Here is a 16,375-nt window from a genome sequence, read left to right as displayed (position 1 = left end):
GGTTTTGTCAAACAAAGTCAAACAAATGACTGAGACAGGTTTCAGTGGAGTGTGATGCTCTGAAGTCCAACTGATGTTGAATGTTGAAATTCATCATCAGTGTTTTTTAAAATTGTACAGTTATTTGGATTTGCAGTGTTTTACACTGTTTCCACTTTTAAACCATGAGTTGGAATATATCCTCACTTATGATGCTCATATTGTCTGTGTTTGCCCCCAGTTTGCTCTCCAAGCGGTGCAGGGTTCCAGTGCAGATGTGAGGACCAGTATCGCTGGTCATGTGACCAGTGTTTGATGTATGGATCATGTGACAACATCACTGATGACACATGTGGATGCATCAGCGCCATTCCTCCTGATGGACAGTATTGCCAGTCTGTTCATCAACACAGTAAGCACTGTTCAACTAATTATGTGGCCTGTAAACGGACAGTGGCATTCATCTCACAGGCTTCAGCGGCTGCATCTTTTCATATTTGCCACCAATACCTCTCTCTTTCTCTTCCTCCCAACAGACTTCACAGCTTGTCCTCCTCCACCAACACGTAAGACTGAGAAGACAGCATTTAATCAATGAAAAGCATGAAATGATGATAATGTCACATATTTCAAGTGATACAAATACAGAGTATGTTTTCCCATTTTTCATGATTTCTCTCCAGCTCCTGCACTTGTGTATGAATACCTGATTTCTCTGGAGCTGAACACCACAGATGTTACATTAATAAATCAGCTGAGGATTTTTCTGACAAGCACCAGCTTCCCCATCTTCATCAGCAACACCATACTAGTCTCTGATGTCAACATTTCCACAGGTGAGAGTAATAACTTCCTGTTACTTCTTTAGCCTCTTCAACAATTTTCTAATATATTATGATGAAACACACTAAAATGTAATACATTTTAAAATAATCATAGAGGGCATATTCACATTAGACAGTCAAGAAGTCCTTAACTATATGAGAGCCATTTTTTCTATCTGAGATAGATAACTGCTTCTTCTTAGTTCCAAACAGCACTGACTCAGTTTTATGCAGTTGTATTGAAAGCTTGTTATCAATGAGCCACTCTCTTACATTTCTCAGTTTCACTGACATCATTCCCAGATACCACTAATGCAGAATCATGACTACACAACAAAAACTTGTATTTCACAGGAGTTGTTATATCATTAATATATACATATTTATAAGAAATAAAAAAGGCCCTAAATAGAACCATGTGGCACCCCACATGTGATATCCTGAGGTTTTGATATAACCCCTTCAACAACACAGACTTGAGTTCTTCCTGTAAGGTGAGAAGCCAACCATTTTACAGCAGTATGTCTCCATGCACTATCTTTGATGACAGTATAGTCTGATTCACCGTGTCAAAGGCTTTTTGCAAATTGAGCAAGAGCATTCCAGCATACTTTCCTTCATCAGGGTTTTGTCAAACAAAGTCAAACAAATGACTGAGACAGGTTTCAGTGGAGTGTGATGCTCTGAAGTCCAACTGATGTTGAATGTTGAAATTCATCATCAGTGTTTTTTAAAATTGTACAGTTATTTGGATTTGCAGTGTTTTACACTGTTTCCACTTTTAAACCATTAGTTGGAATATATCCTCACTTATGATGCTCATATTGTCTGTGTTTGCCCCCAGTTTGCTCTCCAAGCAGTGCAGGGTTCCAGTGCAGATGTGAGGACCAGTATCGCTGGTCATGTGACCAGTGTTTGATGTATGGATCATGTGACAACATCACTGATGACACATGTGGATGCATCAGCGCCATTCCTCCTGATGGACAGTATTGCCAGTCTGTTCATCAACACAGTAAGCACTGTTCAACTAATTATGAGGCCTGTAAACGGACAGTGGCATTCATCTCACAGGCTTCAGCAGCTGCATCTTTTCATATTTGCCACCAATACCTCTCTCTTTCTCTTCCTCCCAACAGACTTCACAGCTTGTCCTCCTACACCAACACGTAAGACTGAGAAGACAGCATTTAATCAATGAAAAAACATGAAATGATAATGATGTCACATATTTCAAGTGATACAGTTACAGAGTATGTTTTCCCATTTTTCATGATTTCTCTCCAGCTCCTGCACTTGTGTATGAATACCTGATCTCTCTGGAGCTGAACACCACAGATGTTACATTAATAGATCAGCTGAGGATTTTTCTGACAAGCACCAGTTACCCCATCTTCATCAGCAACACCATACAAGTCTCTGATGTCAACATTTCCACAGGTAAGAACAATTACTTGCTTCTTTTATCTCATTCATCAATGTTGCAACACACTGTAATATACTTTAACAAACAAAGAGATGCTCATATTTTCCGTGTTTGCCCCCAGTTTGCTCTCCAAGCAGTGCAGGGTTCCAGTGCAGATGTGAGGACCAGTATCGCTGGTCATGTGACCAGTGTTTGATGTATGGATCATGTGACAACATCACTGATGACACGTGTGGATGCATCAGCGCCATTCCTCCTGATGGACAGTACTGCCAGTCTGTTCATCAACACAGTAAGCACTGTTCAACTAATTATGTGGCCTGTAAACGGACAGTGGCATTCGTCTCACAGGCTTCAGCAGCTGCATCTTTTCATATTTGCCACCAATCTCTCTCTCTCTGTCTCTTCCTCCCAACAGACTTCACAGCTTGTCCTCCTACACCAACACGTAAGACTGGGAAGACAGCATTTAATCAGTGAAAAACATGAAATGATGATAATGTCACATATTTCAAGTGATACAGTTACAGAGTATGTTTTCCCATTTTTCATGATTTCTCTCCAGCTCCTGCACTTGTGTATGATTACCTGATCTCTCTGGAGCTGAACACCACAGATGTTACATTAATAGATCAGCTGAGGATTTTTCTGACAAGCACCAGTTACCCCATCTTCATCAGCAACACCATACAAGTCTCTGATGTCAACATTTCCACAGGTAAGAACAATTACTTGCTTCTTTTATCTCATTCATCAATGTTGCAACACACTGTAATATACTGTAACAAACAAAAAGATGCTCATATTTTCTGTGTTTTCCCCCAGTTTGCTCTCCAAGCGGTGCAGGGTTCCAGTGCAGATGTGAGGACCAGTATCGCTGGTCATGTGACCAGTGTTTGATGTATGGATCATGTGACAACATCACTGATGACACGTGTGGATGCATCAGCGCCATTCCTCCTGATGGACAGTATTGCCAGTCTGTTCATCAACACAGTAAGCACTGTTCAACTAATTATGTGGCCTGTAAACGGACAGTGGCATTCATCTCACAGGCTTCAGCGGCTGCATCTTTTCATATTTGCCACCAATCCCTCTCTCTCTCTCTTCCTCCCAACAGACTTCTCAGCTTGTCCTCCTACACCAACACGTAAGACTGAGAAGACAGCATTTAATCAGTGAAAAACATGAAATGATGATAATGTCACATATTTCAAGTGATACAGAGTATGTTTTCCCATTTTTCATGATTTCTTTCCAGCTCCTGCACTTGTGTATGAATACCTGATCTCTCTGGAGCTGAACACCACAGATGTTACATTAATAGATCAGCTGAGGATTTTTCTGACAAGCACCAGCTTCCCCATCTTCATCAGCAACACCATTCAAGTCTCTGATGTCAACATTTCCACAGGTGAGAGTAATAACTTCCTGTTACTTCTTTAGCCTCTTCAACAATTTTCTAATACATTATGATGAAACACACTAAAATGTAATACATTTTAAAATAATCACAGAGGACACATTCACATTAGACAGTCAAGAAGTCCTTAACTATATGAGAGCCATTTTTCCTATCTGAGATAGATAACTGCTTCTTCTTAGTTCCAAACAGCACTGACTCAGTTTTATGCAGTTGTATTGAAAGCTTGTTATCAATGAGCCACTCTCTTACATTTTTCAGTCTCACTGACATCATTCCCAGATACCACTAATGCAGAATCATGACTATACAACAAAAACTTGTATTTCACAGGAGTTGTTATATTATTAATATATACATATTTATAAGAAATAAAAAATGGCCCTAAATAGAACCATGTGGCACCCCACATGTGATATACTGAGGTTTTGATATAACCCCTTCAACAACACAGACTTGAGTTCTTCCTGTAAGGTGAGAAGCCAACCATTTTACAGCAGTATGTCTCCATGCACGATCTTTGATGACAGTATAGTCTGATTCACCGTGTCAAAGGCTTTTTGCAAATTGAGCAAGAGCATTCCAGCATACTTTCCTTCATCAAGGTTTTGTCAAACAAAGTCAAACAAATGACTGAGATAGGTTTCAGTGGAGTGTGATGCTCTGAAGTCTGACTGATGTTGAATGTTGAAATTCATGATCAGTGTTTTTTAAAACTTAACAGTTATTTGGATTTGCAGTGTTTTACACTGTTTCCACTTTTAAACCATTAGTTGGAATATATCCTCACTTATGATGCTCATATTGTCTGTGTTTGCCCCCAGTTTGCTCTCCAAGCAGTGCAGGGTTCCAGTGCAGATGTGAGGACCAGTATCGCTGGTCATGTGACCAGTGTTTGATGTATGGATCATGTGACAATATCACTGATGACACGTGTGGATGCATCAGTGCCATTCCTCCTGATGGGCAGTACTGCCAGTCTGTTCATCAACACAGTAAGCACTGTTCAACTAATTATGTGGCCTGTAAACGGACAGTGGCATTCATCTCACAGGCTTCAGCGACTGCATCTTTTCATATTTGCCACCAATCCCTCTCTCTCTCGTCCTCTCAACAGACTTCACAGCTTGTCCTCCTCCAACAACCCCTCCTACACCACCACGTAAGACTGAGAAGACAGCATTTAATCAGTGACAAACATGAAATGATGATAATGTCACATATTTCAAGTGATACAGTTACAGAGTATGTTTTCCCATTTTTCATGATTTCTCTCCAGCTCCTGCACTTGTGTATGAATACCTGATCTCTCTGGAGCTGAACACCACAGATGTTACATTAATAGATCAGCTGAGGATTTTTCTGACAAGCACCAGTTACCCCATCTTCATCAGCAACACCATACTAGTCTCTGATGTCAACATTTCCACAGGTAAGAACAATTACTTGCTTCTTTTATCTCATTCATCAATGTTGCAACACACTGTAATATACTGTAACAAACAAAGAGATGCTCATATTGTCTGTGTTTGCCCCCAGTTTGCTCTCCAAGCGGTGCAGGGTTCCAGTGCAGATGTGAGGACCAGTATCGCTGGTCATGTGACCAGTGTTTGATGTATGCATCATGTGACAACATCACTGATGACACGTGTGGATGCATCAGCGCCATTCCTCCTGATGGGCAGTACTGCCAGTCTGTTCATCAACACAGTAAGCACTGTTCAACTAATTATGTGGCCTGTAAACGGACAATGGCATTCATCTCACAGGCTTCAGCGGCTGCATCTTTTCATATTTGCCACCAATACCTCTCTCTGTCTCTTCCTCCCAACAGACTTCACAGCTTGTCCTCCTCCAACAACCCCTCCTACACCACCACGTAAGACTGAGAAGACAGCATTTAATCAATGAAAAACATGAAATGATGATAATGTCACATATTTCAAGTGATACAGTTACAGAGTATGTTTTCCCATTTTTCATGATTTCTCTCCAGCTCCTGCACTTGTGTATGAATACCTGATCTCTCTGGAGCTGAACACCACAGATGTTACATTAATAGATCAGCTGAGGATTTTTCTGTCAGGAACCAGCTTCCCCATCTTCATCAGCAACACCATACAAGTCTCTGATGTCAACATTTCTACAGGTAAGAGTAATAACTTGCTTCTTTTATCTCATTCATCAATGTTGCAACACACTGTAATATACTGTAACAAACAAAGAGATGCTCATATTGTCTGTGTTTGCCCCCAGTTTGCTCTCCAAGCGGTGCAGGGTTCCAGTGCAGATGTGAGGACCAGTATCGCTGGTCATGTGACCAGTGTTTGATGTATGGATCATGTGACAACATCACTGATGACACGTGTGGATGCATCAGCGCCCTTCCTCCTGATGGGCAGTACTGCCAGTCTGTTCATCAACACAGTAAGCACTGTTCAACTAATTATGTGGCCTGTAAACGGACAGTGGCATTCATCTCACAGGCTTCAGCGACTGCATCTTTTCATATTTGCCACCAATCCCTCTCTCTCTCTCTCTCATCCTCCCAACAGACTTCACAGCTTGTCCTCCTCCAACAACCCCTCCTACACCACCACGTAAGACTGAGAAGACAGCATTTAATCAATGAAAAACATGAAATGATGATAATGTCACATATTTCAAGTGATACAGTTACAGAGTATGTTTTCCCATTTTTCATGATTTCTCTCCAGCTCCTGCACTTGTGTATGAATACCTGATTTCTCTGGAGCTGAACACCACAGATGTTACATTAATAGATCAGCTGAGGATTTTTCTGACAAGCACCAGTTACACCATCTTCATCAGCAACACCATACACGTCTCTGATGTCAACATTTCTACAGGTAAAATCAGTAAAGTATACATGACATTTCTCATCACACATCAAGAATTTCTTTTCATGTCAACAATTCATTTGGCAATTTAATGTTTGCATGTCTTGTCAATCCTCGTCAATCGTTTCCTTTAGTCTGTTACCAAAATGGCACAAGGTTCCAGTGCAGATGTGAGGAGCAATACATCTGGCCTTGTTATTTCTGCACTACCTTTGGCAGCTGTGAAGGCATTATCAATAAAACATGTGGATGCATCAATGCCATTCCTGCTGATGGAGATTACTGCCAGCCATACTCGAGTAAGAGCTGACATCTTATTTTGAAATACCTGTTGTATTGCCCCAACTACATCTTGATAAGTCCATTATATTTTCACAAATTCATTTGATCTCTTTGTTGTTGCATCGCAGGTCTTCTGATTTGCCCAGAAACAACTCCCCAAACTGGTATGAAACATCATTGTATTTTCAAGGGAACTCCCCTTAAAATTACATTGTGAGCTGGAAACGAGTCTCAGGATCACTTTATTTTTTTATGGATCTTACTTGTGTCTCCTCTGACAAACCGGCAATAAAGCTACAATAGTACACTAACCTGAAAACACCATTTTTTAAAAACACACTTCTGGGGGCTGAAATACACAAAACACACCAATACCATATTGACTTCTTGAATACTGCACAGTATGTTTTTGTTTTGTTTTTTAACATTGATTCCACAACTGTAACCCCCTGTTGAATTACTGTAGCACATTTTATTCACATGTACATGACACAATTTGTTGCTCAAACTCAGTCATTTGACTTTTTCATATGACCATGTTTGAGTGAGAGTTTCACATTGTCAGAAGTTACACAAGAGATTTACAGTTTATCTTGGTGTCACAATCAAGAACAGTTGTTTAGCTATTTAATAACTGACTTTATAATAATCTCCCCCCCCACCCCCCGCCCTTTTTTTTTTTTTTTTTTTTTAATTACAGATACTACACCAACTCCAACAACAGTGATGAGTACCTCAACAATACCTAACACTACAGTAACTACCGGTACGTATCAATAATAATCTAAACTGGCTCGTAATATAAATAAATAGATACACCCATATACGTGCTTATGCAACAAGATTCATTCATCGTCATTCATCACTCTGAATGTTTTTAGTCAGTGCCAGCCACAGAATGTGTGTAGTTTGATGCTGAATTCCCTGATGCAAACTGCACTCTACATAGAGCCTGCTCATTGCCTCTGATAGAAGTTGCAAGGTGGTGTAAGGTTATAAGGTGGTTATAAGGTTATAAAGTGTAAGTTACATTTTAAAAGTTACAGGAACAAATTTTCACTTTCTTAATTCTTTTCACTTTCTTAAACATATCATTCATTTTAACATTACCTGTCTATACCAGACCCAGCACCAAGCACCACAGCTATCCTAAACATAGCGCCGATACAGGAACCTTTGGCAGTCTTTTGTTGTGTTTACCAAAGGGTCCTGTGAAAATAGAAAATTCTCCATACAAAAGTCAAGGGGGTCTATAACGAAAAAAAAAAAAAACTATGTTGAATTTCTCCGAACCAAACTGATTCATAATGCTGTAGTTAAAGACAAGTATACCCTGATTTCCTCCAGTAACATGATCAAAGCCTCAGCCTCTTCATTGGTGCTGTTCTTCCACGACATGTGCTTGCAGCTGTGTAAATGGTGACTGATAATATTCCCTCATTTATACTGAGGAAATCGGTTCATGAAACACACAAGGTGTCACTGGTGGCTTTCCACTTGTCTTCTCATTTTATTGATTTTTTTTTTTTTTTTAGTTCACTTAACCTCATTAATATGTTGCAGTCTACCTTTTGACCCCCGATGGCAGCAGTGAGCGCACTGCATATTCCTTGCAAATGTGTAAATGTTATTGCATACGCATATTTGCCTTTATACTGAATAATGAATTTGTAAATTTGCCAATTTTCAGTCTCACGTTATCTGAAGGAACTACGTACTGGCATGATGTAACTTTCATTTTCAATATTCCACTCTGTTGTGTTACTACATTGCAGCTGCAATCCCTTAAGGGCATAAACTAATAAAGTTAATTTTGTCTTCATCTTAGCCACTCAGTCCACAACCACTGAAATGACATCAACAACGCCTACACCTACTACAACGACGACCACTATGACCACCACTACAGAAGCGCCAACAACCACAACAACAGAAGAGACGACCACCACTGCCAGTCCGACTACAACGACTGCTGCTCCCACCACCACCACCACCACCAGTCCGACTACAACCACTGCTGCTCCCACCACCACCACCACCACCAGTCCGACTACAACCACTGCTGCTCCCACCACCACCACCACCACCACCACCAAAAGTCCGACTACAACGACTGCTGCTCCCACCACCACCACCACCACTACCGCTGAGCCCACAACAACTCCACCTCCACCTCCACCTCCGCCTCCGCCAACTCCTTCTCCAACCACACCTGGGCCTCCGCCGCCAGGTGTGTTTTATTGTTGTCGCCATTGGTTTTTCATTTTTGTCCTTCACACAATGAATTTCGGGGGTGGAGGTGGAGGTGGAGGTGGAGGTGGAGGTGGAGGGAGATGGGGGTTCTGTCCATCCAGTACTCATGTCTCGCATCTACGGACGCATGTTTCTGCCAATAACAAAATATTTGCACATTATGATGACATGCAAACTTATGTTACAAGAAACTTCTTATAACCATATACTATTTATCTTGTTATAAAGTAAAGTGTTTCATGTTATAATATGATAAGTGATATTGTTATAACTTGAAACTCTCATCTGTTTATATAGAAACAATAAAAATGCCGCCGTGTATTCTAGCAACTTCATCTCCATAGTAACCTCTGGTAACTCCAGCACGGCAGGAGGATGGCTGCACAGCTATCGGGTGTTAGCGCTTGAGTTGGGGTCTTTCTCTCACATTTTTGTTTGTTTTTTTTTTCTTAATCAGAAGTGGAGGTGAAGCTGTCAATCACATTGGACAAGGTATACACAGATGCACTAGGTGATTCATCCACGTCTGACTTCCAGATTCTCAAAAGAGACCTGGAAAATGCCGTAAGTACACTGTTGACATCATGACCAAAGCCAGCTTTTGTTTTCCATTGTTTATGGTTGATTTATTATGTTCCCGCCATTAACCTATTTCCTCCAATTTTTTCTCCAACAGTTCAGCACAGCGTATGAAGATTTTAATTCAGTCACTGTAACAGGTTTCAGGTACAGTATCTTCTGACATACGCAAGCATTTGGAGGCAGACACACATGTGTGACACATATTATTAACTTTGCTGTTGTCTGTTCTCACAAACAGACGAGGAAGTGTAATTGCAGACTATGTTGTGAGGGCAAACTTTATAGACGCTAACAAACTGGCCAAAGCAAATGAAGACGTTCTTGTGGCTGTGGTGCCTGTTGCTACTCCTATTGGCTCCGTCACTGCATCTTTCATCAGTAAGTCAAAAAGTGTAGTTCTTACATTGTTGTCTGTTTTAACAGGCCAAATCTAAACCAATCTTTTTTTCACTCTCTCTGAAGGTGAAACCCCAATCAACATGCAAAGCATAGTCTATACTGGTCAATCAATAACTATGACGTGTGGGCCTCCAACTGGAACTGTTAATATTGGAACCATTTCCAGCTCCTTGTGGAAATTCAATGGGAGGGAAATAAAAGGGAGAAGGTTTGAAATAACTACCTCTGGCAGCAGCTCCAAACTTAGAGTCGACGATGTTATTCCTGCAGATGGTGGTGAGTGACAAATAGCTGAGTTTGAGAATCAATATGAACTCAATATCCACATGATTCATGCAAAATGCACTTTTAGCAACACAGAAATCACTGAATAAAACAGAATCAAGAGATATAACTGCAACTACAACAAGCTGAATTCTCAATGAGATCCACCTCAGCTGCCGCACCATTTTATGATGACTATTCATTTCCCAGCCTGCAATGAAAGCTATATTGTTTTGCAGTATACAAATGCCACCATTAACACTGTTTTTGTTTGATATCAGGCTCTTATGAATGCAATCTGAGGGGTACAGCACTGACCTATGTGCAAAAGGGAGACCTTTCAAGGGGCGCTATTAGAGAAGGTCCTGTTATTCGAGCACAGGGTCAACTCAACGTCAAATGCATAGTGGGATTTACACAAAACCTTCAGTGCTGTGTACAGTCCAACTATATAGTGCAGTGGTTTCAAGGCTCAACCCCATTAACGTCAAGTAAGTATGAACTAATGTTGAAAATTCTTTTTCAGCTAGACATGCTGAAAAGTTCCTGCCTAAACAACCTTGTTTAATCTTCACAGCTCCATCGAATGACGCAACAAATAGCTACTGCATCGTCCATGGCTACATAGTGGAAAGCTGCAGTGGATCAGATCCACAAGAAATACGCTTTACATGTAGAGTTGATGGCCCACCAGGTTATGAAACAACAACAGATATGATCATTTTCAGAGAAAGTAAGAGTAACATTCAAATGTGACAATACTGTACCATTGCCAGTGCCTCAAAGTGCATCATTATCATCATCTTTTACCTAAATCTAACTGCATATTTTACCCATAAGGTGTGATATGTGATAATGCTGAATATGGAAAAGGACGAGAGAATGACGAGTCAACCATAGAATGTGAACCTGGTCTGGAAGGGAGCAAGACTGCTGTCTGTGAGGCAGATGGGACATGGAGACTCTTGAGCGACACCTGCATCGTATCAGAAATCAAAGACCTTTTGACGGAAGCTGAAGTAGGACATCCCCCAATATAACATATCATAACAAACATATAACAGTCACCACAATGTATACCATACTGACAAACATCAGTTGATGTCACCTAAAATGGGGCAGTCTGATACTTTGAAAAAAGTGTTACTAGTCAAAAAGGGGAATACTTGTCAGAGTGTGAAATCATTTAATTTTATCCATCTATTGGCCAGTCCAGGCAATATTGGCTGCCATGATATCAGATTTTCACTGCACAATTATCATGGCCATAAGAATTTGCAGCAACAGCAACAACAATAATAATGATAATTAAGTTGAAGTTAAGGTGTATTTAGAGCCCAGTGTCACAATTAAGGTTCTCACACCCTCCTGCATGCTCTCCTCGGGTAGATCTGTTTCAGCCAATCAGCATGAAGGCCTTGAATGGATCAGGTGTGAAGGGGTAGAGTTGAAACCAAAACCTGCAGGACAGGCGGTCCTTGAGGACTGGTTTGGGAACACCTGCAATACAGAATGATGATCACTTGAGAAAATAACCATACTGTCACAAATCAGCGTTTTAGTCATTCAGTAGAGATTAGATGTTTTTCACTGACGTAAAGTGGAGGTTTTTCTGCTGCAGCACTGCCACTGTGTCACCATGGCGCTCCAGTCCCATATTCAACCTACATGGTGATACAGTGACAGTGCCAAGAAATGATAACTTCTGCATATAGCTGGTCAGCATTTTTTAATCACTGGGAAATGCCCTGCGTCTGTTATGTCTGACAGTTTTCAGTTTTACACAAACAAAACATATATCACAAGTAACTATGGTGCCAATATGTTCTCTGTTGTAGACTTTGGAGATTGCAACAGTTCCAACCTTTGTTGGAAATCTAAGTGCTGTGGCTGAAGCAGAAAGAACGGAAATTACAGACTCAACTGCAACTATAGTTGCCATTGTTGACATCCTGGACACTATTGCAGTTGTTACTGCTAATGGTGATGTCAGTGGGCCTGTCATGGAAGTAAGTGAAAAAATACCCAACTCACTCTTCTCCATACTACAGTACACTACTGAATTGTACAGTTTGTGTGTGTTATATCAATACAGCTTTTTGTTTATCATGACTTTTTGGGGGTTTAAATGAGATGACGTATGAGGCATTGCTCTCACAGAGAAATGTCTTTTCATCTGCAGAATATACTGGAAACAGTTGATGTCATCATTTCTGACGACGCACAAGGTGCTTGGTCAGTTCTGAATGCAAATCAAACCAGCAATGCCAGCTCAGTGTTACTGGGTTCACTGGAGACTATCACAGAGGGTCTGAATGAGGAGCTGACCATATCAACCCAACTGATCCAGCTGAACAGGACCAGCTTTAACGACTCCTTCATGGCAGATTTGAACTCCACTGCGACCATTGACGTTGCAGGCGCCGACGGAGACAATCTCTTCATCACCACCGTCACCTTCCTCTCCCTAAACAACGTTTTGCCTCCCAGGAACGCCAGCTTCAATGCCAGCAGCACCAGTGCCAGCAGCCCCAGTGCCAGCAGCCTCAGTGCCAGCAGCCTCAATGGCACCAGCCTCAATGGCACCAGCAATGAAACTGTCGTTGCTGATAACGCCATCAATGCTGTTGTGGTGCTTGTCAAGTTGAATGCATCAATTGACAATGTCACCCTGACATTTAACAAGTTAAACAGCTCCCTGTCAGTGAACCCACAGTGTGTCTTCTGGAACTTCTCACTCTTGGATAATCTTGGTGGATGGGACGATCAGGGGTGTAGATTTGTCTCCGACATAGACAATATAGTTACCTGCAATTGCAACCATCTCACTTCCTTCTCAGTTCTTATGTCAACCAGCATTCCTGAATCAGTACGGCTCTTTTTGGATGTAATGACGTATGTTGGCGTAGGGATCTCTATGGGAAGCTTAGTTATAGGTCTCATCATTGAAGGATTTGTTTGGAAAACCATGACCAGAAATAGCACCTCCTTCATGCGTCATATTTCCATCATCAACATCGCCTTGTCTTTGTTGATCGCAAACATCTGTTTCATCATTGGTGCGGCCATTGCTAAGAACGCTGCTGAAAACCCAGGGGAGAACCACACAGTGCCAGTAGGACCGTGCAGCACAGCAACATTCTTCATGCACTTTTTTTACTTGGCCCTGTTCTTTTGGATGCTTGTGTCTGGCCTTCTCCTCTTTTACCGAACTGTCATGATCTTCTCCCACATGTCCAAGTCAGTCATGTTGGCCATCGGCTTCTTATTAGGTTATGGATGCCCTCTTTTTATAGCAGTCATCACCGTGGCCGTCACAGCGGGAGGAAATGGATACATCCAGGAAAAGGACGCTTGTTGGCTAAACTGGAAGAAGACGAAGGCTCTTCTGGCCTTTGTGATTCCTGCCTTGACCATAGTTTTTATCAACTTCATAATCCTTATTGTGGTGGTGTTCAAAATGCTGAGAAGAGGTGTGGGAGATGCTGCTCAGGCTGATGAAAAGCATGCACTTATGGTGATTTTGAGATGTTTGACCATTCTGACTCCTTTGTTTGGACTGACCTGGAGTCTGGGAGTGGGGACCATGGTAGCTCCGGAAAATGTAGGAATACATGTTGCCTTTGCATTCTTCAATTCATTGCAGGTATCTGATTTAAAATACACATATATTTTTACACACACACACACATATGGTTGGGCGCTGAAATACTGATTTTTGTTTTGTTTTGTTGTTTGAATGTAACAACAAAACATCTGGTGTTGTGTTCTATTGATGCTTATTAGCCATGTATCTTTCTATCAGACACTTATGCTTATTTTTTTTAACAGGGTTTCTTCATTTTATTGTTTGGGATACTACTTGATTCAAAGGTATGCTGAGTTTAAATCGCTAATTTAATTTACTACCTAAATTGAACAACATTTGCATGAATTTTAACTTGATATTGACATGAATTTGATGGTGCCTGTAGATCCGCGCCGCCCTCTCAAGAAAACTTCCTGCTCTGAGCAGTGGGTCTGGGTCTCGGCCAACAGGAGTAAGAACACATCCTTTAATTGTTTGTTTTTTTTTTTCCTCACAATTACTAAAAATACAAGTTAAATGATCTTAGTGGAATCTCTTAAGGTGTGACTGAAATTCCTGGTGTCAGTAACAACAACCTCAGCTTCAGTTTTATATTTCACACTTATTAACCGTTTTTGTTTTTGTTTTGTTTTGTTTTGTTTTTCTTTTTGTCACTGCAGAGCACAAGTGGTGGCAACACCTCTTCCAGTGGACTGGACTTCCTCAACAGACTTCGTGGAAGAAGAAGTAAGTCCCTCCCTCCACCCGCCTTTTGTTTAGTACCTGCTCTTCTCTACTGTAAACAGCTGATTTACCAGCGGTTGTTGTTTGTCTTTCAGATGTCTACCATGTGTCAGGGGCCACAGAGTCAAGCACATCTGCGACATCGGAATCGTTTTCTAATATCTGAATCAATGGATTGATCTGTTATCATAAAGAAGTAATAGCTAATTTAAAACTGCTGTAGTCAATAATAATCAGAGAAAACAAAGATGTGCAATTTTAGTAAGCACTTTTTCTTCTAATGTTGGCAAAATAATTCAACGCAGCTGGGCATAGGACAAACGTTAATTAATACAGTGCGTATTAATCGTGTATAGCCTGTAAAATGTATAGCTGCATTATAAGCACACTCCATGTGAACAGCACAGTATCTACATGGTGCTGTGGTTGTTCCCCTCCTACAGAATGACTTAACTGAGAAAACACGTCCCGCAGTGTTTTATCTGACATGTTCAAGTACACTGAGAAAACGCTGGGAGTTTGTGAAATGTGGGTTTCTATCTGGGACATTACAGCACTACCTATTCAGTCACTTTATCCACACTTGTTAAATATGAAGTCTGTTTTTGTCATTGTGATAGTCACATGTGTGCAATTCACTGAGGTGTGGTCAGTGTCATTTTTTTTCCCTTTTTTGTAAATGATTTATTTTTAAAAATGCACAAGTGTTTTAAAATTGTATGAGAATTTTGTTGTTTAAGTTTTTGAATTACATTTTCCACTTTCCCCTGGTTTGTGCAATATGAAAACAAGCAGTCCAGGCACGTGACAAGTGTCCTCAATGCTTCAAGTAGAACTATAAATTGACCTTGAAATGTTACCAGGGTGCTAAGATTATGTATGTTATGACATCTTGAGATTCAACAGAGAGGTAAGCAAAGAATTAGGGGTTTGTATAATTTAAGCAGAACTGTGGGTTGAAGGGGTTTGTGTGGCTTGAGTTTATAGACTTTGCACATGGTTTCAAATCATGCAGCTTCCATCAAATTTTAAACTCCAAGGTCATGACTATCATATTGGCTGCCCAGTTTGAGTTAATTTTGGGTAGTCATTCATTAGATGTCTTCATTTTTGCCAATGTGAAGTCAATATTGATGTGACTGTCACTAATTAAAATGTGAAACTGTTTTCCAATTCTGAGTGTGACACATTTTCTTTAAAAGTCAATATGGATGCAAATAATTCTGAATTAAGTCATGGAGTACAGCATGCAATTTTACTAGCTTGGATTACATACATTTTAAAGGACTCCAAAAATGGAAGCACCAGAATTTGTTGCCTATGACAATTCATAATAATGAATTAGACCACAAGTTGTAGAAAACAAACCCAAACAATGTATCAAAATACCTTAGTGGTATTATCATTACTTTTATCATTATGAATATTAGTTCTGACTGTAATGAACACTGGATTACGGAAGCCCTAAAGGGCCATACAAACATAGATTTTATTTCCTCCGTTTTCTCGTGATAACGAGATAATTCCTCCGTTTCTCGTGATAACGAGATAATTTTCCTCCGTTTTCCCGTGATAACGAGATAATTTCCTCCGTTTTCTCGTGATAACGAGATAATTCCGCCGTTTCCTCGTGATACGAGATAATTTTCCTCCGTTTTCTCGTGATAACGAGATATTTCCCTCCGTTTTCCGTGATAACGAGATAATTTTCCTCCGTTTTTCTCGTGATAACGAGATAATTTCCCTCCGTTTTCCCGTGATAACGAGATA

The 16,375-nt window shown here is 40.6% G+C and overlaps 1 protein-coding gene across 1 annotated transcript in view; it reads left to right on the top strand.

Moving 5' to 3' along the window:
* Positions 1–15,739, top strand: part of LOC115355924 (uncharacterized) — a 31,159-nt gene extending 15,420 nt beyond the window's left edge. Inside the window, exons 20-51 of the mRNA XM_030046851.1 lie at positions 1,648–1,818; positions 1,943–1,972; positions 2,091–2,243; positions 2,351–2,521; positions 2,648–2,677; positions 3,491–3,643; positions 4,477–4,647; positions 4,770–4,814; positions 4,932–5,084; positions 5,192–5,362; positions 5,487–5,531; positions 5,649–5,801; positions 5,909–6,079; positions 6,208–6,252; positions 6,370–6,522; positions 6,648–6,812; positions 6,924–6,959; positions 7,496–7,561; positions 8,624–9,025; positions 9,506–9,612; positions 9,725–9,774; positions 9,869–10,008; positions 10,093–10,305; positions 10,575–10,784; positions 10,871–11,026; positions 11,134–11,312; positions 12,132–12,302; positions 12,476–13,939; positions 14,125–14,166; positions 14,268–14,333; positions 14,542–14,608; positions 14,701–15,739. Of these exons, the coding sequence (XP_029902711.1) occupies positions 1,648–1,818; positions 1,943–1,972; positions 2,091–2,243; positions 2,351–2,521; positions 2,648–2,677; positions 3,491–3,643; positions 4,477–4,647; positions 4,770–4,814; positions 4,932–5,084; positions 5,192–5,362; positions 5,487–5,531; positions 5,649–5,801; positions 5,909–6,079; positions 6,208–6,252; positions 6,370–6,522; positions 6,648–6,812; positions 6,924–6,959; positions 7,496–7,561; positions 8,624–9,025; positions 9,506–9,612; positions 9,725–9,774; positions 9,869–10,008; positions 10,093–10,305; positions 10,575–10,784; positions 10,871–11,026; positions 11,134–11,312; positions 12,132–12,302; positions 12,476–13,939; positions 14,125–14,166; positions 14,268–14,333; positions 14,542–14,608; positions 14,701–14,771 (5,420 nt within the window). The 3' untranslated portion in view covers positions 14,772–15,739. The remainder of the gene's footprint in view (positions 1–1,647; positions 1,819–1,942; positions 1,973–2,090; positions 2,244–2,350; positions 2,522–2,647; positions 2,678–3,490; positions 3,644–4,476; positions 4,648–4,769; positions 4,815–4,931; positions 5,085–5,191; positions 5,363–5,486; positions 5,532–5,648; positions 5,802–5,908; positions 6,080–6,207; positions 6,253–6,369; positions 6,523–6,647; positions 6,813–6,923; positions 6,960–7,495; positions 7,562–8,623; positions 9,026–9,505; positions 9,613–9,724; positions 9,775–9,868; positions 10,009–10,092; positions 10,306–10,574; positions 10,785–10,870; positions 11,027–11,133; positions 11,313–12,131; positions 12,303–12,475; positions 13,940–14,124; positions 14,167–14,267; positions 14,334–14,541; positions 14,609–14,700) is intronic.
* Positions 15,740–16,375: the final 636 nt, after the last annotated feature.

The sequence above is a fragment of the Myripristis murdjan genome, chromosome 24 (assembly GCF_902150065.1).
Source record: "Myripristis murdjan chromosome 24, fMyrMur1.1, whole genome shotgun sequence".
NCBI lineage: Eukaryota > Metazoa > Chordata > Actinopteri > Holocentriformes > Holocentridae > Myripristis > Myripristis murdjan.
The sequence above is the reverse complement of the archived record's forward strand: the minus strand, read 5'-3'. Positions and strand labels throughout refer to the sequence as shown.